This window comes from Protomyctophum bolini (genome assembly GCF_963924005.1).
Source record: "Protomyctophum bolini genome assembly, chromosome: 20".
Taxonomy (NCBI): Eukaryota; Metazoa; Chordata; class Actinopteri; order Myctophiformes; family Myctophidae; genus Protomyctophum; species Protomyctophum bolini.
Genome location: NC_137881.1, coordinates 25,929,643 through 25,955,807, shown reverse-complemented (window position 1 = coordinate 25,955,807; position 26,165 = coordinate 25,929,643). Strand labels below are relative to the sequence as shown.

General features: G+C 38.7%; 1 protein-coding gene across 3 annotated transcripts; it reads left to right on the top strand.

Moving 5' to 3' along the window:
- Positions 1 to 385: 385 nt before the first annotated feature.
- LOC308335178 (cytoplasmic tRNA 2-thiolation protein 2-like) lies at positions 386 to 23,924 on the top strand. 3 transcript variants are annotated; one of them, XM_080792188.1, is made up of 17 exons: positions 386 to 447; positions 1,100 to 1,163; positions 1,569 to 1,643; positions 2,154 to 2,232; positions 2,799 to 2,858; positions 3,885 to 3,945; positions 5,344 to 5,453; positions 5,870 to 6,126; positions 7,472 to 7,607; positions 7,748 to 7,879; positions 8,356 to 8,447; positions 8,717 to 8,820; positions 8,961 to 9,062; positions 9,529 to 9,616; positions 22,262 to 22,328; positions 22,512 to 22,570; positions 23,024 to 23,924. In XM_080792188.1, exons 2-17 carry the CDS (start codon positions 1,108 to 1,110, stop codon positions 23,082 to 23,084), a joined length of 1,539 nt encoding a protein of 512 aa, XP_080648314.1. In that variant the 5' UTR covers positions 386 to 447; positions 1,100 to 1,107; the 3' UTR covers positions 23,085 to 23,924. The 3 variants fall into 3 exon arrangements, 2 of the variants coding, with proteins under 2 accessions (XP_080648314.1, XP_080648315.1); XM_080792189.1 differs by having other exon boundaries at positions 416 to 447; positions 1,096 to 1,163; XR_013965994.1 differs by lacking the exon at positions 23,024 to 23,924 and having other exon boundaries at positions 387 to 447; positions 9,529 to 9,627; positions 22,512 to 22,527.
- The last annotated feature ends 2,241 nt before the right edge of the window (positions 23,925 to 26,165 follow it).

The window sequence follows — 26,165 nt, the reverse complement described above, 5'->3', positions numbered from 1 at the left end:
GTTTGGTGTCACAGGGTGGTGCACTGCTCCTTTTTGTTCAAGATCTGTGTGTGTGCGTGCATGCCATAGAGTTGGTGCATGCATGCGTGCGTACACAGCTGCAGTGAATTGATTGATTGGTCCCGAACGGAGACCGAGCGGAGACTCTTGAGACTCTTTGCACGACCGTAGACTTGGAGACTTTGGAGTTATTTTTAACGGGACAGCAGAAGAATCCCGAAACAGTTTGATGATGATACAGTACTTCACATTTTTATTTCTCGGACACGTGTGATGTGTGTTTTATGTAATATTGCTAGCGCTGTGTAATCTTGACATGCATGCAATTTTGTAGTTTTGTAGAATCTACATACCGGACACAAATTGACGTCACTTGTAGTACGTGACCGTGACGTCATCAAAAAGGGACGTGTAACCACATATTATTCATATTGCATCATTGAAAAGGTAGGCTGCATTTAACTTTTAAACTAACGTAACGGATGAGAGTACGGGACACATTACTGGGTTTTTTCAATATCCGATCACTATAAATTATCAAAAGAACCATTCAAGATTTGTGATGCTGTTGCTTGTTTAACAGCCAGCACGGCAATGTTATGATGATGAATATTGTTGTCAGAACTTTGCTCTCTTAATACCCTGACACGTTCACTTGTTCCAGCTTATTGTTCCACCTTGTTTCAGGAATACACATTAAAGAAGCAGCCAAATCTGCAAATAAGTTTGCCATGGATAATGCTTGGTCACATGAGACACACACTATAGCTGTTCCCTACGAATCCATTACACACTTTGTGTTATGTGTGAAAGATTCCACTCCCCTTAACGCCCAGTCCACCACAATTCACAGTGCATCTATACTGTACTAGTTGTAACAATTATCCCCAAAGGCACCCCGGGTCTGTAACTTGCATAGTTGTGGACTGGGCTTATATTAAAAGGTCCAAGGACTGATTGCTTGACTTATTGGTAGCTTCTTTACCTTCTATAAGAGTTCGGGTGTCCATAATAAACTAACAGGAAATTGTCACAACAGTCCTGCTTATAATATATTTTGTATCTCTATGTCACTGGATTTCCACTAAACTCAAGTCAGATTGCAGAATGTGTGATGTGGATGAAGAATACAGTGGTCAGCTGGAAGTGCGAGACGTTCCGGGGTAAGTTTGCACTTCCTCCCCACATATTTGTGTGTTGTCACTGCTGTTGTATACTACTAGCTCACCTACCAGTGATGAGCCCCCACCGGGGGGACGTTCGTAGTGCCTCTGTGACCGTCCTACTCCTAATCCTCCTGCCAACACTCCCTGCTTGATGGGGGTGACACAGCTCGGCCCGTAGGATCACCCTCCCCGCCTGGCTTCCCTTTCCTGAACATGCACCACAGTGGATTAGAACCCCCAGACTATGTGGCGGTGGACTTGTTGGTGTCCTTTCATTTTTCAATTGCATCTTTTATTTTAATATTTTGTTACAGATTGCAGATGTCCCAAAGACAAAGCGCACAATCGTACATGAGTGAGTCTCCCTGGTTCCCTGATGGCTTACATTCTGTCTTTTTGCAGTGTTGTCAAGATATGCGTCAAATGCAAAGAAAACCCAGCAGCTCTGGTCATCAGGGCAGGAGATACCTTCTGCAGGTAAGACTTTGAGTAAGAAGCTCTGGGGCCTGTACAATGATTGAAGGAAGTCATCGCTGTAGGGCAGAGATGGTGTTTCTACTATCAGTAGGCCTACTATATCAGTACTATCACTACTACAGTCTTCACACAAAAATAGTGATATTAACTGATCTACAAGCTCACAATGCTAAGCTTGTAGAACTGCTATTTTTGGAAAATGTCTTCTATAATGACATGCCTAACACAGAAACACCTGATTGAATGTGGATAAGTCTCTTTTGTTTTTCATAAAAGGAAAACACTGTACCAATTATATAATCATTGATAACCTGTTCTTAATAAATGCTTATTTGACAAAAAAAGAAGAAGAAAGTGGATAAGTCTCTGTTGGTTTTATAAATATTTCTCCAATAAATAGTATTAACAAATTGAACAAGATACCACAATGAAGGAGCCATATTCTATGAAATCTTTGTATTATTAAACATCACCCTTTTTTTTAATAATAATGTTATTTTATGTTATTAGGGGCTGTTTCAAGGAGTACTTCACGCATAAATTCAGGGCCATGCTTGGCAAGAACAGAATCATTTTCCCTGGAGAGAAGGTAGGTTTCCTGTGTGCTCGTATGTTTTCATTTTTGCCTGCAATGAATGATCAATGTCTTTAACCATAGTTTAAATATGATTCTGAACATAGAATGTTTTGCCCAGTCCCCTCATCACTTGTGAAATAACTACTAATGTAAATCAACTAAGCACGCACGACTCCAATTTGTCTCAATCTCTCTGAGAATTTTTACAAGCTCAGAGAGAGAGTGCATGGTCGGGAAAGTAACTTAAAAAAAAGGCATTTTATTATTTAATCATCGGCATGGTACGCTGCAGAGCAGAGATCACAACGTACGCGTTTCAGTGTGTAGCCTTTGTCAGCGTGGTGTAGTATTTTGCAACCATACCCTAGGATTGGGCAAGGGCTAAACGGGACGTAATATTTCAAATATCCATATTCATAATTTATGAATTGATTATTAAAATATTACAATATAATAATTATATTGCTCACGTCACTGTAATGTATCATACAACACTGACCAAGGCTACACACCGAAACGCTTGTAGATACTAATATCATATTTCCTATCCACTGACTGTTTTTCACCCTGACTTCTAGGTGCTACTGGCTGTGTCTGGAGGTACTTCTTCCTGTTCCATGCTCTATCAAGTTCAAGAGGTACAGTATGCCTGCCTGTCTACCTGTGTTGACATAGCACCCTCTGACAACGGGTACAGCACTAATAATAGTGGGATGAATAAAAAACTATGAATCATAAAATCAATCAGCTAACTCAATATTTTAGCATATCCACAGATACTGACCTGATGAAGATCCGTTGAAATCAAGCTGAAATAAAGTAAATCCTTGAAACCGGTGATCACATACTCTCTGTAGCGGTCAATGCATTACTGTTTAGTATTAAAGGTCCTGTAAGTTATTATTATTATTATTAAATTCTTGGCTTTCTTGAATTCTTGAATTGGCTGATTGGATGACATTGGGATAATAGACAAATAAATTATAAATGGTGATCAGTGCATATTCAAAAATAATTTAATAAAGTAGAGAGTTTCCACTGCTGAAGAATATTCAATATTTTGGCTTACTCTCTTCTTGAGGGGCGCTAGCCCCTCCTATGCATGGCTTTTGAAGATTACGTCATATGGCAGCCAAGTCTGACGTAAATCTGTTGCCAGTGAAATCTATGGACTTTAATGTTTGTTTAGGGCACTAAACGTTGACGTATAATGAATTGCATTTTATAGCGCTTTTCCAAGTGCTCAAAGCGCTTTACAATGGTTCATTCATTCATACATTGGGAGGTGAAGCGGCGAACAGTCGACGCCAGCGTCCTCACTTCCCACATTACGACTCATTGGAGGCAATGTAGGGTTCAGTGCCTTGCCCAAGGACACTTCGACATGTGGACAAGAGGAGCCGGGATTCGACCCACCGACCCAGGGATCATTGGACGACCTGCTCTACCTCCTGAGCCACTATATATATATATATATATATATACATACAGTGGGCGCACTTCACATAAGTGTGATTTGTTTTTGAGGGCGCCTAATGCCTATGCACAGCCTTGTGTGTGTGTGTGTGTGTGTGTGTGTGTGTGTTTGTAGCACAGAATGTGATGATTTTATTGGCTGATGATGATTCTGTTTACTACAAATTACATTCATGTATCTTTTGCAGGGTTTGAGTCTAAATGCTCACAAGAAGTTGAGGTTCATACCTGGGATTGTCTTTATTGATGGTAATTTGACATTCATAGTATACATTTACTGTATAGCTCTGACTGAATTCACCCACTTTATATTTAGATATTATATTTAGGTTGGCTAGGTTGATAGGTGGCGATTGTATGTTCATGGTTCGGGTATTTAGCTAACCTGGGATGTCGCTGTGGGAACTTATACCAAAGATATAGCTCCGTTTGGAACCTCTATATCTACGCAGCTATGCTTTAGCTCCGAGATGAGGATCCGTGTCAGGATATCCCTGCACAGGTCGAAATGGGGTCTAGCTGGGTCAAGCCTGTCCACAAACAGTGGCGAAACAGTATCAAACAGTACTCTTTTCAAAAACTAAAGGTGTCAGAACCGAGATACAGTTGATAAACTTAGGTCTGGCACTTAACATTTTCAGTCCGGCGTCAAACAACTGCTTAAATCAGGCTTTAAATAAATAATCACACCCGTGTAAACTGAGTGGTGCAACTCCCCTCCCCCCTCTCTCTCTCTCATTAGCAGGCAACAGTGCAGCACTATATCTCTCTCTGTTTCTGGCACAACAGCGCCACATAGGCGTCACATACTGTAGGCGGACATTGCTGTTCCTTGGAGTGGTTGCACCACTCAAAGTCAACCACCGTCCGCATGTGCAGTACTGCTTCCGTAAGATTGCATTGGGAAAACATGGTACTGGCTGAAAAACAACCGCTGTGTAAGCGATTGTTTGACTTGTACAGTACAGTATCTACTATCTCGGTTCGGATACCTTTTACTTTTTGAAAAGAGTACTGTTTGATACTGTCTTGCCACTGTTTGTGGACGGGCTCGACCCAGCTCGACCTGTGCAGGGACCAGTGCCGGGATATCCTGACTCGGAACCTCATCTTGGAGCTAAAGCATAGCATTAGATATAGAGGTTCCAAACGGAGCTACCAAAGATCGTGAATATGGAAAGATATACTGTACCACGTTGATTACTTTGTTTTACAAGCAGATGACAACCGAGAGCACAAAACCAGAGACGGTATGACATGCAGTCAAAACTGAACAGAATGAACAGGAGTCTCAGAAACCTTTTTCCATAAAAATTACTTATTTTGTGGAAAAATAAGATCGGATAAGAATAAAATAAGAAGTTAATTATTTCTTGTGTAAACTCAGCATTTTTGACATGCTGAGTTCCCTCTGAAGCGAGGTAAAGGGCTTGTTCTACTTTCTGTGTGCGTCGGTTGTGCACAGAAAATGGCAGATCTACAATTCACATTCACTTTTTGTGAATTTGACTGTTTTACTCCAGAATAGGGATTAGGGATGCTAGGGTTTATGCTGTTAAATAATCTAAAATGCTACTGTAAACATCCATTGGAAATCTGATGTTGCGCAACCTCAAATAATCACCTGACCATGAATTATACTTCCAGAGGGTGGTACTCTTGGGCTGTCTGCAGAGGAGAGACAGAGGACCACAGCTGATTTGCAGGCTGTTTTCAAAGCCACCGGCTTCCCCTACCACATTGTACCTCTGGAACAGGTCTGCTTTCACTAAACACATTTTCAAAGATTTTCTTCATACTTGTGTGTGTGTGTGTGTGTGTGTCTGAATGCATTTCTAAACAAAGGGGTGTGTTTTTATTGTCCTGTCAGGAGGTTTAGCGATAATGGTATTTGCATGATCATAATTTATACGGTATGATATAGAAATGTACACATTGACAAGCCCTTAGAAATACTAAAGAAAATAAGCGCTGTATAATAAATACAATGTAAGAAAAGGACATTCTGAAAAAACATTTTTAAGCAATGCTCAGCTGCTCGTGGGGATTTTATTGTTTGGTCCTAGTGTGCAAGACGGGGACAGAGTTTTAATCCTCTTTCCTCAGGGTTTTCTTGTAATGAATGGAATGGATGGATAGAATCTGACTGATCGTCCTATTTTCTCCCCGTCAGATTTTTAATCTTCCCAGTTCAGTCCTGGAACCAGGTTCCTCTGGCCCAGACCAACCAGCAGATGGCTACAAAGCTGCTGTAGACCACTTCATTAGCAACAGTCACAAGCAGCATGTCAGCCCAGAGAAACAAACTGACCTGTCACGGCTCAGCATCCAGGAGGGTAGACCGGATGAGTCTAGTACCCAGGCTTTGCAGAGACTGTTTTCCTCAGTGAAGACATTGACAGCCAAAGAAGACCTTCTGTACACACTCAGGTCTCTCTCTCGCTCGCACACACACACACACACACACACACACACACACACCTATTGTAGTGCCACCGACCACAAAATAGTCAAATATTGTGTTGCGTTCACTTGTTCCACTATAAACAACCGCAATGTAGTATTTATACTGTTACTAACATAAAACTAGAAAAGTCGCTATTTTGATAAATTGCAAAGTGTGGTTGCCGCAATCACTTATATAGGCCCCTCCCACAAATTTACAATGACAATTACAATGTCCCGTCACCCCTGTGATCATATGTATTTCCGAAATAATCATGTTTTGGCTACAAATGGTTACGTTTTTCGCATTTGCGGCGAATGAAAATTGAATTGCTTTTGGCTCTGGGTTGAGTAACGCACCCGCGACATATCATTCAAATTTGGGATGGATTGGTGAAATAGGCCCCTCCCACTAATTTGGGACGAGGATTACGGACGAACGATACGGACTACCAACATTACGCCTGTGGTGTTTTAATCGGATAGGTCCAGAGATCATATGTACCGATTTTTGAACACAATCTGTAGGAGGAGCAAAAAGTGTGTTTTGGCATCATGACCCAAGGAATCCAGGGGAAAAGGAATTTTACGACCTACGGTTCAAGAGTTATAAGCCAAAACGTAAAGTGGGCTGTTATAGAGTGTACCAAAATCTCCTTGAGGGGGCGTCAACATATGTGTCACGTGGTAGCGGCCGCCGTATACGTTCTTTTTTTAAACTGACCTCACAACGGTGCAGACTTGCTCAGTAAATAAGTGCCACAGCAGGTCACGTCGAGGGAATGAGCCAGAAAAACGAATTAGATTCGTCAGTGTCAGAATGAATATTCTGACAAGGCCTGTGCACTGAAACGAGTTCATCTGGTCTGACCGCTGCTGCGGATCCTCTACATTATTAAATAAGACTCTTACTACAACTGAGAGTGCGGATTTTCTTCTCTTTCTACATTTTCTACCTTTGAATTTGCACCCAGCACAAGCCTGAATCTTTAAAAGACTCTTTGAGTAGATCGTGCCTTTTCCCTTGAAGTGAACTGTTAAATCTGAACCATGCAAGGATGATTTAGATAGTTTTATCAATCTAAAATCATGTAAGAAACATATAAGATCAGCCCATTGCCCCTGATTAAAATGTTGTAAATCTGCAATGAACTTCAGTGACCTGGTACTAGTGACCAGTAATGAGAGTATCAAAACGTTTACCTCTGGCTGCCACTTGGGGTCGCCAACATACTGTATGCAAACTGCAAAAAAAGTGTGAATGGATTATATGGTAAATAGAAAACAAGATGTTAATGAGAAAAGTTAATGGCTAATGTGTCCCCTGTAGACGACATCTACTGGTCCATACAGCTCGAAGTGAAGGCTACACCAAACTGATGGTAGGAGATAACTGTACCAGACAGGCTGTCAAATTGCTTGCTAGTATAGCATTGGGCAGAGGAGCACAGTTGGGAATGGATACGGTGAGTGATTATTATTATTTATTTTTTTATAAATACCGGTATATATTTATTATAATATACAGTATGTGATGGGCAACATGCAACGATGTTAAAAATCACAGACTAGAGAGAATTATTTTATAACATGTCTGTGTCAACAGGGTTTCTCAGACCATCGGTACAATGACATAGTAACAGTGAGGCCGATGAGGGACTATTCAGCCAAAGAAATCTCCTTCTACAACTACATGTTTAAAGTTCCATTCTTCTTTATACCCAGCCTGGACACTAAGGTCAGTCATCCTTTTTACAAATTAAAGTGTCAAGAAGAACGTCCTCTCTGTTTTCCCCTTGTTTGTACATTTTCTCAGCTAAATGCAGACCCAGAGAATCTTTACATGATAAATGATTTGATACATTGTAATAGATATTTCAGTTCAGCATCTTTCCATGCTTCACTGCCATAACACTCACTTGATTGACATGTTTCAGCCAGGTAAACTCCCTCTTCAGAAATGTTATTTCTACATCATTCATCCTCAATGCTCTTAGTGTATATTTCCACTTTCCTCATTTGCACCGTTTTCAGATATTCTATTGTTCACCTGAAAATTGATGTTAACAATTTGGAGGAACATTGGATTGTGTTACCGCCTATACCCATGGCTGGTTTCCATTGGGGCCCTTCATATTAAATTCATCAGCACATTCAATGACATCTCCTGGGGGTCCCCGGACCGCACTAACTGGTTTGTGACTTCCACCAAAGATGCCAGACAAGGCCAGCATCCAGCGTCTTACAGAGAGCTTTGTCACTAAACTTCAGGCAGATTTTCCTTCGACTGTCAGCACCATCTACAGGTTTGTACAAGACTCCTGGAGTACTTCATGACTGGGATTTGTCACACAGCACAAATCGGTACATTTTAAAAGTTTGTGTTTCACAGTATATCATTGCATGCAGTGAGATTCTGGTGCAGATGTTTACACACACACACACACACACACACACACACACACACACACACACACACACACACACACACACACACATTAAATGCAAACTGGTATTAAATGCAATTTAAAATATTGTATATGTCTGGTGGATCCTGTGTCTTTGTGTCCTTTAGGACTGGTGATAAACTTCAGACAGTGTGCCCCGCTCTGAAATCCCTTGCTGTGGACGTCACTGATAAATGCCTGCTCTGTATGTGCACCATGGACACTGCTGCTGGTATGTTTGTTGTTCCAAAGAAAGAAAAGTAAAAAGCTATTCAGCCTAGAACTAACTATTCAGCCAGTCCTGTGAACAGTTGTAATGAATTCCAAGTAACTGTCCTTATCTTTCCTGTCTCTATCCCTCTAACTCTGCAGAGGATGCCTCAGCCTTCCAGGCTACTCTGATCTCAGAGCAACTCTCGCAAAAGAAACAAACTTCTGGAGGCTCCAACATTGGAAGCCCAACACTGACCACAGGTAGGACCCCATCCACTACAACCTCATACATACCGCTTACATGCTTTCAATTGTCCCACATCTTTGTATGACTTAGATAAGTCATTACTGTTCACTCACTCGTAGATGCAGAATTGTTAGGGCCTTCTACCTCTTTTACCGATGATGGTGCTTTGACACAACAAAGTAACTGCTGTTGTCAACAGCCAGTCTGTGTGTGTGTGTGTGTGTGTGTGTGTGTGTGTGTGTGCGTGCGTGTGTGTGTGTGTGTGAGACAGCTTATGGATCTGCTATTTTTGAATAGCCAACCCAAAAATTGAAAATGACACGGATGCTCTCCCGATTTGCATAGGTTAATAAATATTAACAGTTAGTTTCAAGGAGCATTCTTAGTCGTAGTATTCTTATTTTTTAAGTGCTTGGAATCTCTTTCCCCAGTGTTTGTGGTTTCCTTGTAATGTAAATCCAGGCATCTGTGCTCCCTCAGGTCAGTGCTGTTCGTCCCAGGAGGAGAAAGGAAGACAGAGCTGTGGTGGGACAGGAGATGGAAGTGGAACGTGTTGCTCTTCTGCCAAGTAAATATCCTGTATGAAACGGTATTATCAGTGTGAAATGAGCATAATCTCCTGTAGCGACATTGTGTGCACTGCAATTCTGATAGCATTTGAGTGGTAATTCACCATATGATGTTGAATGGTGCAAAAATTTGCTTCTTGGTGACGCTATAATTGGCCAATGTGAAAAGAGTGGCATTTCTTCCATGATAAATTTCAAAAAACATGGGCTATAACCCATCGTTTTTGTCATTTCGTCATTTTTTTCAAATCCTCAAAAATGATGAAAAACTGCGCGCTATAGTATGCCGTACGATATGGGCTATAGCCCACGGTCCAAAATGATGAGAAACGAGGCTAACTTTTTTTTCCAAAATTTCAAAAAACATGGGCTATAACCCATCGTTTTTGTCATTTCGTCATTTTTTTCAAATCCTCAAAAATGATGAAAAACTGCGCGCTATAGTATGCCGTACGATATGGGCTATAGCCCACGGTCCAAAATGATGAGAAACGAGGCTAACTTTTTTTTCCAAAATTTCAAAAAACATGGGCTATAACCCATCGTTTTTGTCATTTCGTCATTTTTTTCAAATCCTCAAAAATGATGAAAAACTGCGCGCTATAGTATGCCGTACGATATGGGCTATAGCCCACGGTCCAAAATGATGAGAAACGAGGCTAACTTTTTTTTCCAAAATTTCAAAAAACATGGGCTATAACCCATCGTTTTTGTCATTTCGTCATTTTTTTCAAATCCTCAAAAATGATGAAAAACTGCGCGCTATAGTATGCCGTACGATATGGGCTATAGCCCACGGTCCAAAATGATGAGAAACGAGGCTAACTTTTTTTTCCAAAATTTCAAAAAACATGGGCTATAACCCATCGTTTTTGTCATTTCGTCATTTTTTTCAAATCCTCAAAAATGATGAAAAACTGCGCGCTATAGTATGCCGTACGATATGGGCTATAGCCCACGGTCCAAAATGATGAGAAACGAGGCTAACTTTTTTTTCCAAAATTTCAAAAAACATGGGCTATAACCCATCGTTTTTGTCATTTCGTCATTTTTTTCAAATCCTCAAAAATGATGAAAAACTGCGCGCTATAGTATGCCGTACGATATGGGCTATAGCCCACGGTCCAAAATGATGAGAAACGAGGCTAACTTTCTTTTCCAAAATTTCAAAAAACATGGGCTATAACCCATCGTTTTTGTCATTTCGTCATTTTTTTCAAATCCTCAAAAATGATGAAAAACTGCGCGCTATAGTATGCCGTACGATATGGGCTATAGCCCACGGTCCAAAATGATGAGAAACGAGGCTAACTTTTTTTTCCAAAATTTCAAAAAACATGGGCTATAACCCATCGTTTTTGTCATTTCGTCATTTTTTTCAAATCCTCAAAAATGATGAAAAACTGCGCGCTATAGTATGCCGTACGATATGGGCTATAGCCCACGGTCCAAAATGATGAGAAACGAGGCTAACTTTTTTTTCCAAAATTTCAAAAAACATGGGCTATAACCCATCGTTTTTGTCATTTCGTCATTTTTTTCAAATCCTCAAAAATGATGAAAAACTGCGCGCTATAGTATGCCGTACGATATGGGCTATAGCCCACGGTCCAAAATGATGAGAAGCGAGGCTAACTTTTTTTTCCAAAATTTCAAAAAACATGGGCTATAACCCATCGTTTTTGTCATTTCGTCATTTTTTTCAAATCCTCAAAAATGATGAAAAACTGCGCGCTATAGTATGCCGTACGATATGGGCTATAGCCCACGGTCCAAAATGATGAGAAACGAGGCTAACTTTTTTTCCCAAAATTTCAAAAAACATGGGCTATAACCCATCGTTTTTGTCATTTCGTCATTTTTTTCAAATCCTCAAAAATGATGAAAAACTGCGCGCTATAGTATGCCGTACGATATGGGCTATAGCCCACGGTCCAAAATGATGAGAAACGAGGCTAACTGTTTTTTCCAAAATTTCAAAAAACATGGGCTATAACCCATCGTTTTTGTCATTTCGTCATTTTTTTCAAATCCTCAAAAATGATGAAAAACTGCGCGCTATAGTATGCCGTACGATATGGGCTATAGCCCACGGTCCAAAATGATGAGAAACGAGGCTAACTTTTTTTTCCAAAATTTCAAAAAACATGGGCTATAACCCATCGTTTTTGTCATTTCGTCATTTTTTTCAAATCCTCAAAAATGATGAAAAACTGCGCGCTATAGTATGCCGTACGATATGGGCTATAGCCCACGGTCCAAAATGATGAGAAACGAGGCTAACTTTTTTTCCCAAAATTTCAAAAAACATGGGCTATAACCCATCGTTTTTGTCATTTCGTCATTTTTTTCAAATCCTCAAAAATGATGAAAAACTGCGCGCTATAGTATGCCGTACGATATGGGCTATAGCCCACGGTCCAAAATGATGAGAAACGAGGCTAACTTTTTTTTCCAAAATTTCAAAAAACATGGGCTATAACCCATCGTTTTTGTCATTTCGTCATTTTTTTCAAATCCTCAAAAATGATGAAAAACTGCGCGCTATAGTATGCCGTACGATATGGGCTATAGCCCACGGTCCAAAATGATGAGAAACGAGGCTAACTTTTTTTTCCAAAATTTCAAAAAACATGGGCTATAACCCATCGTTTTTGTCATTTCGTCATTTTTTTAAAATCCTCAAAAATGATGAAAAACTGCGCGCTATAGTATGCCGTACGATATGGGCTATAGCCCACGGTCCAAAATGATGAGAAACGAGGCTAACTTTTTTTTCCAAAATTTCAAAAAACATGGGCTATAACCCATCGTTTTTGTCATTTCGTCATTTTTTTCAAATCCTCAAAAATGATGAAAAACTGCGCGCTATAGTATGCCGTACGATATGGGCTATAGCCCACGGTCCAAAATGATGAGAAACGAGGCTAACTTTCTTTTCCAAAATTTCAAAAAACATGGGCTATAACCCATCGTTTTTGTCATTTCGTCATTTTTTTCAAATCCTCAAAAATGATGAAAAACTGCGCGCTATAGTATGCCGTACGATATGGGCTATAGCCCACGGTCCAAAATGATGAGAAACGAGGCTAACTTTTTTTTCCAAAATTTCAAAAAACATGGGCTATAACCCATCGTTTTTGTCATTTCGTCATTTTTTTCAAATCCTCAAAAATGATGAAAAACTGCGCGCTATAGTATGCCGTACGATATGGGCTATAGCCCACGGTCCAAAATGATGAGAAACGAGGCTAACTTTTTTTTCCAAATTTTCAAAAAACATGGGCTATAACCCATCGTTTTTGTCATTTCGTCATTTTTTTCAAATCCTCAAAAATGATGAAAAACTGCGCGCTATAGTATGCCGTACGATATGGGCTATAGCCCACGGTCCAAAATGATGAGAAACGAGGCTAACTTTTTTTTCCAAAATTTCTAAAAACATGGGCTATAACCCATCGTTTTTGTCATTTCGTCATTTTTTTCAAATCCTCAAAAATGATGAAAAACTGCGCGCTATAGTATGCCGTACGATATGGGCTATAGCCCACGGTCCAAAATGATGAGAAACGAGGCTAACTTTTTTTTCCAAAATTTCAAAAAACATGGGCTATAACCCATCGTTTTTGTCATTTCGTCATTTTTTTCAAATCCTCAAAAATGATGAAAAACTGCGCGCTATAGTATGCCGTACGATATGGGCTATAGCCCACGGTCCAAAATGATGAGAAACGAGGCTAACTTTTTTTTTCCAAAATTTCAAAAAACATGGGCTATAACCCATCGTTTTTGTCATTTCGTCATTTTTTTCAAATCCTCAAAAATGATGAAAAACTGCGCGCTATAGTATGCCGTACGATATGGGCTATAGCCCACGGTCCAAAATGATGAGAAACGAGGCTAACTTTTTTTTCCAAAATTTCAAAAAACATGGGCTATAACCCATCGTTTTTGTCATTTCGTCATTTTTTTCAAATCCTCAAAAATGATGAAAAACTGCGCGCTATAGTATGCCGTACGATATGGGCTATAGCCCACGGTCCAAAATGATGAGAAACGAGGCTAACTTTTTTTTCCAAAATTTCAAAAAACATGGGCTATAACCCATCGTTTTTGTCATTTCGTCATTTTTTTCAAATCCTCAAAAATGATGAAAAACTGCGCGCTATAGTATGCCGTACGATATGGGCTATAGCCCACGGTCCAAAATGATGAGAAACGAGGCTAACTTTTTTTTCCAAAATTTCAAAAAACATGGGCTATAACCCATCGTTTTTGTCATTTCGTCATTTTTTTCAAATCCTCAAAAATGATGAAAAACTGCGCGCTATAGTATGCCGTACGATATGGGCTATAGCCCACGGTCCAAAATGATGAGAAACGAGGCTAACTTTTTTTAACAAAATTTCAAAAAACATGGGCTATAACCCATCGTTTTTGTCATTTCGTCATTTTTTTTAAATCCTCAAAAATGATGAAAAACTGCGCGCTATAGTATGCCGTACGATATGGGCTATAGCCCACGGTCCAAAATGATGAGAAACGAGGCTAACTTTTTTTTCCAAAATTTCAAAAAACATGGGCTATAACCCATCGTTTTTGTCATTTCGTCATTTTTTTCAAATCCTCAAAAATGATGAAAAACTGCGCGCTATAGTATGCCGTACGATATGGGCTATAGCCCACGGTCCAAAATGATGAGAAACGAGGCTAACTTTTTTTTTCCAAAATTTCAAAAAACATGGGCTATAACCCATCGTTTTTGTCATTTCGTCATTTTTTTCAAATCCTCAAAAATGATGAAAAACTGCGCGCTATAGTATGCCGTACGATATGGGCTATAGCCCACGGTCCAAAATGATGAGAAACGAGGCTAACTTTTTTTTCCAAAATTTCAAAAAACATGGGCTATAACCCATCGTTTTTGTCATTTCGTCATTTTTTTTAAATCCTCAAAAATGATTAAAAACTGCGCGCTATAGTATGCCGTACGATATGGGCTATAGCCCACGGTCCAAAATGATGAGAAACGAGGCTAACTTTTTTTTCCAAAATTTCAAAAAACATGGGCTATAACCCATCGTTTTTGTCATTTCGTCATTTTTTTCAAATCCTCAAAAATGATGAAAAACTGCGCGCTATAGTATGCCGTACGATATGGGCTATAGCCCACGGTCCAAAATGATGAGAAACGAGGCTAACTTTTTTTTCCAAAATTTCAAAAAACATGGGCTATAACCCATCGTTTTTGTCATTTCGTCATTTTTTTCAAATCCTCAAAAATGATGAAAAACTGCGCGCTATAGTATGCCGTACGATATGGGCTATAGCCCACGGTCCAAAATGATGAGAAACGAGGCTAACTTTCTTTTCCAAAATTTCAAAAAACATGGGCTATAACCCATCGTTTTTGTCATTTCGTCATTTTTTTCAAATCCTCAAAAATGATGAAAAACTGCGCGCTATAGTATGCCGTACGATATGGGCTATAGCCCACGGTCCAAAATGATGAGAAACGAGGCTAACTTTTTTTTCCAAAATTTCAAAAAACATGGGCTATAACCCATCGTTTTTGTCATTTCGTCATTTTTTTCAAATCCTCAAAAATGATGAAAAACTGCGCGCTATAGTATGCCGTACGATATGGGCTATAGCCCACGGTCCAAAATGATGAGAAACGAGGCTAACTTTTTTTTCCAAATTTTCAAAAAACATGGGCTATAACCCATCGTTTTTGTCATTTCGTCATTTTTTTCAAATCCTCAAAAATGATGAAAAACTGCGCGCTATAGTATGCCGTACGATATGGGCTATAGCCCACGGTCCAAAATGATGAGAAACGAGGCTAACTTTTTTTTCCAAAATTTCTAAAAACATGGGCTATAACCCATCGTTTTTGTCATTTCGTCATTTTTTTCAAATCCTCAAAAATGATGAAAAACTGCGCGCTATAGTATGCCGTACGATATGGGCTATAGCCCACGGTCCAAAATGATGAGAAACGAGGCTAACTTTTTTTTCCAAAATTTCAAAAAACATGGGCTATAACCCATCGTTTTTGTCATTTCGTCATTTTTTTCAAATCCTCAAAAATGATGAAAAACTGCGCGCTATAGTATGCCGTACGATATGGGCTATAGCCCACGGTCCAAAATGATGAGAAACGAGGCTAACTTTTTTTTTCCAAAATTTCAAAAAACATGGGCTATAACCCATCGTTTTTGTCATTTCGTCATTTTTTTCAAATCCTCAAAAATGATGAAAAACTGTGCGCTATAGTATGCCGTACGATATGGGCTATAGCCCACGGTCCAAAATGATGAGAAACGAGGCTAACTTTTTTTTCCAAAATTTCAAAAAACATGGGCTATAACCCATCGTTTTTGTCATTTCGTCATTTTTTTCAAATCCTCAAAAATGATGAAAAACTGCGCGCTATAGTATGCCGTACGATATGGGCTATAGCCCACGGTCCAAAATGATGAGAAACGAGGCTAACTTTTTTTTCCAAAATTTCAAAAAACATGGGCTATAACCCATCGTTTTTGTCATTTCGTCATTTTTTTCAAATCCTCAAAAATGATGAAAAACTGCGCGCTATAGTATGCCGTACGATATGGGCTATAGCCCACGGTCCAAAATGATGAGAAACGAGGCTAACTTTTTTTTCCAAAATTTCAAAAAACATGGGCTATAACCCATCGTTTTTGTCATTTCGTCATTTTTTTCAAATCCTCAAAAATGATGAAAAACTGCGCGCTATAGTATGCCGTACGATATGGGCTATAGCCCACGGTCCAAAATGATGAGAAACGAGGCTAACTTTTTTTAACAAAATTTCAAAAAACATGGGCTATAACCCATCGTTTTTGTCATTTCGTCATTTTTTTTAAATCCTCAAAAATGATGAAAAACTGCGCGCTATAGTATGCCGTACGATATGGGCTATAGCCCACGGTCCAAAATGATGAGAAACGAGGCTAACTTTTTTTTCCAAAATTTCAAAAAACATGGGCTATAACCCATCGTTTTTGTCATTTCGTCATTTTTTTCAAATCCTCAAAAATGATGAAAAACTGCGCGCTATAGTATGCCGTACGATATGGGCTATAGCCCACGGTCCAAAATGATGAGAAACGAGGCTAACTTTTTTTTTCCAAAATTTCAAAAAACATGGGCTATAACCCATCGTTTTTGTCATTTCGTCATTTTTTTCAAATCCTCAAAAATGATGAAAAACTGCGCGCTATAGTATGCCGTACGATATGGGCTATAGCCCACGGTCCAAAATGATGAGAAACGAGGCTAACTTTTTTTTCCAAAATTTCAAAAAACATGGGCTATAACCCATCGTTTTTGTCATTTCGTCATTTTTTTTAAATCCTCAAAAATGATTAAAAACTGCGCGCTATAGTATGCCGTACGATATGGGCTATAGCCCACGGTCCAAAATGATGAGAAACGAGGCTAACTTTTTTTTCCAAAATTTCAAAAAACATGGGCTATAACCCATCGTTTTTGTCATTTCGTCATTTTTTTCAAATCCTCAAAAATGATGAAAAACTGCGCGCTATAGTATGCCGTACGATATGGGCTATAGCCCACGGTCCAAAATGATGAGAAACGAGGCTAACTTTTTTTTCCAAAATTTCAAAAAACATGGGCTATAACCCATCGTTTTTGTCATTTCGTCATTTTTTTCAAATCCTCAAAAATGATGAAAAACTGCGCGCTATAGTATGCCGTACGATATGGGCTATAGCCCACGGTCCAAAATGATGAGAAACGAGGCTAATTTTTTTTTCCAAAATTTCAAAAAACATGGTCTATAACCCATCGTTTTTGTCATTTCGTCATTTTTTTCAAATCCTCAAAAATGATGAAAAACTGCGCGCTATAGTATGCCGTACGATATGGGCTATAGCCCACGGTCCAAAATGATGAGAAACGAGGCTAACTTTTTTTTCCAAAATTTCAAAAAACATGGGCTATAACCCATCGTTTTTGTCATTTCGTCATTTTTTTCAAATCCTCAAAAATGATGAAAAACTGCGCGCTATAGTATGCCGTACGATATGGGCTATAGCCCACGGTCCAAAATGATGAGAAACGAGGCTAACTTTTTTTCCCAAAATTTCAAAAAACATGGGCTATAACCCATCGTTTTTGTCATTTCGTCATTTTTTTCAAATCCTCAAAAATGATGAAAAACTGCGCGCTATAGTATGCCGTACGATATGGGCTATAGCCCACGGTCCAAAATGATGAGAAACGAGGCTAACTTTTTTTTCCAAAATTTCAAAAAACATGGGCTATAACCCATCGTTTTTGTCATTTCGTCATTTTTTTCAAATCCTCAAAAATGATGAAAAACTGCGCGCTATAGTATGCCGTACGATATGGGCTATAGCCCACGGTCCAAAATGATGAGAAACGAGGCTAACTTTTTTTTCCAAAATTTCAAAAAACATGGGCTATAACCCATCGTTTTTGTCATTTCGTCATTTTTTTCAAATCCTCAAAAATGATGAAAAACTGCGCGCTATAGTATGCCGAACGATATGGGCTATAGCCCACGGTCCAAAATGATGAGAAACGAGGCTAATTTTTTTTCTCCAAAATTTCAAAAAACATGGGCTATAACCCATCGTTTTTGTCATTTCGTCATTTTTTTCAAATCCTCAAAAATGATGAAAAACTGCGCGCTATAGTATGCCGTACGATATGGGCTATAGCCCACGGTCCAAAATGATGAGAAACGAGGCTAATTTTTTTTTCCAAAATTTCAAAAAACATGGGCTATAACCCATCGTTTTTGTCATTTCGTCATTTTTTTCAAATCCTCAAAAATGATGAAAAACTGCGCGCTATAGTATGCCGTACGATATGGGCTATAGCCCACGGTCCAAAATGATGAGAAACGAGGCTAACTTTTTTTTCCAAAATTTCAAAAAACATGGGCTATAACCCATCGTTTTTGTCATTTCGTCATTTTTTTCAAATCCTCAAAAATGATGAAAAACTGCGCGCTATAGTATGCCGTACGATATGGGCTATAGCCCACGGTCCAAAATGATGAGAAACGAGGCTAACTTTTTTTTCCAAAATTTAAAAAAACATGGGCTATAACCCATCGTTTTTGTCATTTCGTCATTTTTTTCAAATCCTCAAAAATGATGAAAAACTGCGCGCTATAGTATGCCGTACGATATGGGCTATAGCCCACGGTCCAAAATGATGAGAAACGAGGCTAACTTTCTTTTCCAAAATTTCAAAAAACATGGGCTATAACCCATCGTTTTTGTCATTTCGTCATTTTTTTCAAATCCTCAAAAATGATGAAAAACTGCGCGCTATAGTATGCCGTACGATATGGGCTATAGCCCACGGTCCAAAATGATGAGAAACGAGGCTAACTTTTTTTTCCAAAATTTCAAAAAACATGGGCTATAACCCATCGTTTTTGTCATTTCGTCATTTTTTTCAAATCCTCAAAAATGATGAAAAACTGCGCGCTATAGTATGCCGTACGATATGGGCTATAGCCCACGGTCCAAAATGATGAGAAACGAGGCTAACTTTTTTTTCCAAAATTTCAAAAAACATGGGCTATAACCCATCGTTTTTGTCATTTCGTCATTTTTTTCAAATCCTCAAAAATGATGAAAAACTGCGCGCTATAGTATGCCGTACGATATGGGCTATAGCCCACGGTCCAAAATGATGAGAAACGAGGCTAACTTTTTTTTCCAAAATTTCAAAAAACATGGGCTATAACCCATCGTTTTTGTCATTTCGTCATTTTTTTCAAATCCTCAAAAATGATGAAAAACTGCGCGCTATAGTATGCCGTACGATATGGGCTATAGCCCACGGTCCAAAATGATGAGAAACGAGGCTAACTTTTTTTTCCAAAATTTCAAAAAACATGGGCTATAACCCATCGTTTTTGTCATTTCGTCATTTTTTTCAAATCCTCAAAAATGATGAAAAACTGCGCGCTATAGTATGCCGTACGATATGGGCTATAGCCCACGGTCCAAAATGATGAGAAACGAGGCTAACTTTCTTTTCCAAAATTTCAAAAAACATGGGCTATAACCCATCGTTTTTGTCATTTCGTCATTTTTTTCAAATCCTCAAAAATGATGAAAAACTGCGCGCTATAGTATGCCGTACGATATGGGCTATAGCCCACGGTCCAAAATGATGAGAAACGAGGCTAACTTTTTTTTCCAAAATTTCAAAAAACATGGGCTATAACCCATCGTTTTTGTCATTTCGTCATTTTTTTCAAATCCTCAAAAATGATGAAAAACTGCGCGCTATAGTATGCCGTACGATATGGGCTATAGCCCACGGTCCAAAATGATGAGAAACGAGGCTAACTTTCTTTTCCAAAATTTCAAAAAACATGGGCTATAACCCATCGTTTTTGTCATTTCGTCATTTTTTTCAAATCCTCAAAAATGATGAAAAACTGCGCGCTATAGTATGCCGTACGATATGGGCTATAGCCCACGGTCCAAAATGATGAGAAACGAGGCTAACTTTTTTTTCCAAAATTTCAAAAAACATGGGCTATAACCCATCGTTTTTGTCATTTCGTCATTTTTTTCAAATCCTCAAAAATGATGAAAAACTGCGCGCTATAGTATGCCGTACGATATGGGCTATAGCCCACGGTCCAAAATGATGAGAAACGAGGCTAACTTTTTTTTCCAAATTTTCAAAAAACATGGGCTATAACCCATCGTTTTTGTCATTTCGTCATTTTTTTCAAATCCTCAAAAATGATGAAAAACTGCGCACTATAGTATGCCGTACGATATGGGCTATAGCCCACGGTCCAAAATGATGAGAAACGAGGCTAACTTTTTTTTCCAAAATTTCAAAAAACATGGGCTATAACCCATCGTTTTTGTCATTTCGTCATTTTTTTCAAATCCTCAAAAATGATGAAAAACTGCGCGCTATAGTATGCCGTACGATATGGGCTATAGCCCACGGTCCAAAATGATGAGAAACGAGGCTAACTTTTTTTTCCAAAATTTCAAAAAACATGGGCTATAACCCATCGTTTTTGTCATTTCGTCATTTTTTTCAAATCCTCAAAAATGATGAAAAACTGCGCGCTATAGTATGCCGTACGATATGGGCTATAGCCCACGGTCCAAAATGATGAGAAACGAGGCTAACTTTTTTTTCTCCAAAATTTCAAAAAACATGGGCTATAACCCATCGTTTTTGTCATTTCGTCATTTTTTTCAAATCCTCAAAAATGATGAAAAACTGCGCGCTATAGTATGCCGTACGATATGGGCTATAGCCCACGGTCCAAAATGATGAGAAACGAGGCTAACTTTTTTTTCCAAAATTTCAAAAAACATGGGCTATAACCCATCGTTTTTGTCATTTCGTCATTTTTTTCAAATCCTCAAAAATGATGAAAAACTGCGCGCTATAGTATGCCGTACGATATGGGCTATAGCCCACGGTCCAAAATGATGAGAAACGAGGCTAACTTTTTTTTCCAAAATTTCAAAAAACATGGGCTATAACCCATCGTTTTTGTCATTTTGTCATTTTTTTCAAATCCTCAAAAATGATGAAAAACTGCGCGCTATAGTATGCCGTACGATATGGGCTATAGCCCACGGTCCAAAATGATGAGAAACGAGGCTAACTTTTTTTTCCAAAATTTCAAAAAACATGGGCTATAACCCATAGTTTTTGTCATTTCGTCATTTTTTTCAAATCCTCAAAAATGATGAAAAACTGCGCGCTATAGTATGCCGTACGATATGGGCTATAGCCCACGGTCCAAAATGATGAGAAACGAGGCTAACTTTTTTTTCCAAAATTTCAAAAAACATGGGCTATAACCCATCGTTTTTGTCATTTCGTCATTTTTTTCAAATCCTCAAAAATGATGAAAAACTGCGCGCTATAGTATGCCGTACGATATGGGCTATAGCCCACGGTCCAAAATGATGAGAAACGAGGCTAACTTTTTTTTCCAAAATTTCAAAAAACATGGGCTATAACCCATCGTTTTTGTCATTTCGTCATTTTTTTCAAATCCTCAAAAATGATGAAAAACTGCGCGCTATAGTATGCCGTACGATATGGGCTATAGCCCACGGTCCAAAATGATGAGAAATATAATCCATATATTTCCATATATGAGATTATATTTTTTTCATACTGTGTATAAATGTTTATATTATAAACTAGAAATAGTTCACCTCAGAGCCGTGGCTTTCTAGACTTGGCTGATACTCTGTTTGTTTAAAGTGCTCTTAACAACATAAAAAGAAAGTCCATAGACTTGGCAGCCATATGACGTATTTCCGAAAGCCAGACGTTGGAGCGGCTAGTGCCCCTCACAAAATATTATTGAAAAGAATAGTCTGGGGCAGAGGTTCTGCTCTAGCAAGGAGTGCGTGCACAGTTTCACTTCAAACGGGCCAATATTGCAAAACATTAGCTGTTCACGGACGGACAGACAGGGGGAAAAACATAGTCAAAATAGACAATTAGGTTATAGGCTTTCATCAGTGATTCATTAGGTAGTATGATTATGCATATCATATTCCAATGCAGCTGTTGGTGAGTGGTGACCAATTGTTGTTATATTCCAGGGTCCCACAAACACTGGAGCTGAAGAGCCTGTTGTGTTACAGTTGTCGCCTGACCATCAAAGATATGGTGGGTGAAACACAGCTTGTATGATCAGTGGAATCATTTAAAATATGTCGGATATGTCACATCTGTCTGTCTAGTAGTCTACCCCCTTATTTATTATGATCTGTTGTTTTCTCCCCTCATCTATTAGCTCATTTAAAAGCCTCTGATACATTTTAATATTTCTCTCTTCCCGTCCATTGACAGTCATCGGTGGAGGATCTACCTGACTACATCCTCTCAGAGGGACAAAAGAGGAAGAACAGGTGAGGGGGATATTTAGTTTTAACAAGTTCCAAAATGGCTCTTTGCATAACTGTAGTAGTGTAGTCCCGGGTTTCCAGAAGGTGGCATACCCGATTCCTGTTCCGGTTCATTTTCCTCATCTTTGTTTGATTGGCTCGGCAGTAGATCTGATGTGATTCCCATATGACTTCTTCATACGTTTCTGGAAACTCAGGACTACACTAATGAACGTAGGCTATTGCTCAACATGCATTGTGCAGTGAATGCTGTTTACTGGACAGTCGCAGAATTCTGTCCTGATTAGAATTAGGATTGCTTTTAGGCACCAAGCAAGCTTGCATATACAAGGACTTACCGTATCTTGCCACACATACCGTACATATACGTTTAGGCCTTTTCTATGAATAAATCACAACTTGAAAACATCAAAAGGCCTTTCCATAAAAACAAATTCTGTGTGTTCGGTTATCTAGGTCTGAGATGAGACAGGAGATCAGAGAATTCCTATTGGATGAAGATGATGATGACAACTAGGACGAGGATAAGTCCTTTGGCTCCCCTCAGACAGCTGAACATTCAACACTGAGAAATATACTCGAATGCTATATATTCTTTTAACAATGCTTTTGAAAGGATAAAGTACAGGACCAGCAGGTGCATATGTCTTTGACGCTGAATTATGGACTCAACCAAGGTTATAAGAAGAACCACCCATCCACCCTGCCTGATTGGCTTACTGGCAGGCAAAGTATTACTGAAGTTAAGGTTGCATAGTTATGCATAGTTTTACAGAACTTGGAGATAAATAATAAGAAAACTGCTGCAAAAATAATACATAAGTCGTTGATGTTGATCATAATGTATTCCATATTCATTGAACTGACACTGGGGAAGTCACTCTGGATGAGTAATGCATGGCAAAACATTCAGTTTAGGTCTTCATTAAAAAAACAAATATTGACAATGTCAACCCTTCAAATGTAATGTCACTTACAGAATGTACTCCTTTGTAGGTTTGTATTCAACTCTGTGAATGAGCAAAAACAGTTCAGTTTGATATCTGTGTGTGTGCGTTCAAAGCTTCAGTTAATTTGGTGTGTGTGGCTGATGTACAGTATATGACATACGTATGTCCTGATGAAGATCTGAATTTATTGAAACGTTGACGACGCAATGCCAGTACATACATTCTGTTCCAGTACATACACTCTGTTCCTGAGGTGTTCCGTGCAGTCCTGCCCTCTTCGTGTGTCTCTGTGAGATTATGATAAACTGTTTTGGACATCACTACCTTGGCCTCGTGTAAGGTTTGCTTTTTGAACTGTTTTGCACCCCTGCTTTGAGTGTGAACAGTTTAGCGTGTCCCTGAGTTCTGCTTGCAACTTGTTGTATTTTTGTGTAAGCTTACCTTTTTTTGGAAGTAATAAAGAGTTTATTTGAACTTCTCTGCTTGTGGCTCTGCGCTTGCGTTCTGTCTCCTGCCGATCGTAACAGTTATCCTCGTTTCTCATCATTTTGGACCATGGGCTATAGCCACTATAGCACGCCGTTTTTCATCATTTCTGAGGATTTGAAAAAAAATTAAAAAACGATGGGTTATAGCCCATGTTTTTTGAAATTGTGGAAAAAAATCCAGGCCCATGAATTAGAGGATAAAGCTCACATGTTACCCAAATAGTTGAATACACAAAAGCTAAGGCACTGGTACTGGTACTTCTGGTTTACCGGAACGGGGTTCAACTCCCTGCAGTGCCCTGCTCAATGTGTTGTATTTACCGAAAAAATTGCGGTGTTGCGGAGGATGAGAAACATTAGCAAATTGCGGAGTGTTAAAAAAAGGTGGAGTATTGCGGAGGAATTGCGGAGTGTTGCGGAGGAATTTCTTAGTGTTCGGAAAAATTGCGGAAAAATTGCGAAATTGCGGAAAGTGCGGAAATTGGAAATTGCGGAAATTGGGGAAATTGAAAATTGCAAAAATTGAAAATTGCGGAAATTGCGGAAATTGGAAATTGCGGAAATTGGGGAAATTGAAAATTGCAAAAATTGAAAATTGCGGAAATTGCGGAAAATTGAAATTGCGGAAATTGGAAATTGAGGAAATTGCGGAAATTGGGGAAATTGAAAATTGCAAAAATTGGAAATTGCGGAAATTGCGGAAAATTGAAATTGCGGAAATTGCGGAAATTGGAAAGTAACGAGTGTGTGTTCTGGTCTTGTTGATTGAGCTGAGCAGGAGCCAGGTTTCTAGGTCCTGCTCGGCTCAATCAAGAGGACCAGAACACAGGTGCGGCTCCCAGGATCACATCCAGCCAGAGTTCTTACTAATGATCATACTATTAGGAATGGGACATTAAAGGAGGTGTTTTATTTTTATATATTCAACAGTTGGCTTGTATTTTTTTTTTTACAAACGTTGAGTTTGTTCCAAAATACTTTTACATGTCCTGAAATTAATTCAGTTTACAAATAATATGCATTAAACGGCAATGTACTGGTTTCAGAAAATTAATCCAAAATTAACATTGATAACTCAAAAACACCAAAACATGGGCTAAATAAAAGTTAGAATGACATTTCCAGAACAGAACATGCGGGTTGGATGGTTGATTGTCATAAATGTGATGTCATAAATGTTCACACCATGTGTTACAAATGTTATGTATGTAATGTTTATTTACATTTTTTCTTTATTTTTATTTTTACAGTATCTGCTTTATATTTGGTCTTACTTGAACACTAGTTGAATTTCATCAATGCATAGTAAAATACTCAGTGTACGAATGGAACCAGATGGACCCGTAGGTAAAGTTACTGTGTGGAGAAACGTGAGGCACTTTTCATAATCTCAGACTGACTGACAAGAGGATTTTTCACATACTACAGTATATCCTTCACAAAAATGAAAACTTAAAAAAGTAGCATATTGTCACAGCCAGCGTCTCCTGTGAGTAATGTTAGTAGTCAGAGGCGTAGTCCTTTACGCAGACACAAATCTTCTATTTCATAATGTCATTTTGGTTGCAAAATGACATCAATATAAGGCAATGTGCCAAACTGAGCAGTAACCTGTCACAGTGAATGTGTCTGGACAAAATCAAATATCACAATTTTTTTCTCGTTTTTTTAACAGATATGGTGACGATGACATTAAAGAATTTAAAGAACATAAAAAAACGAAAATACCTTTTTTCAAGAACATAAAAAACATACCTTTCAAAAATATCTAAAAACGACACATTGTGTGTAGATCTGCCATTTTTTGCTATTTTTGACCATTTCTGAAAATATAAAATGATTAAAACCAGGAAAAGACAACACTTACCATATCATCCCGGACCATATCTAGTCTCATATATAACGATGCTGATATTATTTCCCAGCCCTATCAGGGATCCAACTAAAATAACTAAAGCAACATGTATCACTCCTAATAAGGTAGCCTGTCATGTCTTGACTCATGTTCTGCATGAGCCAATAGTCTGTCTGCCTTATTATTATTCATCATCAAAAACAAAAACAAATACAAAAACATTGTCAGTCATAAAATTGTCCTTCAACAAAACGTTTTGTTTCACATACAGTCAAAAGCAACAACAAAACTACTGTTTCACAAAA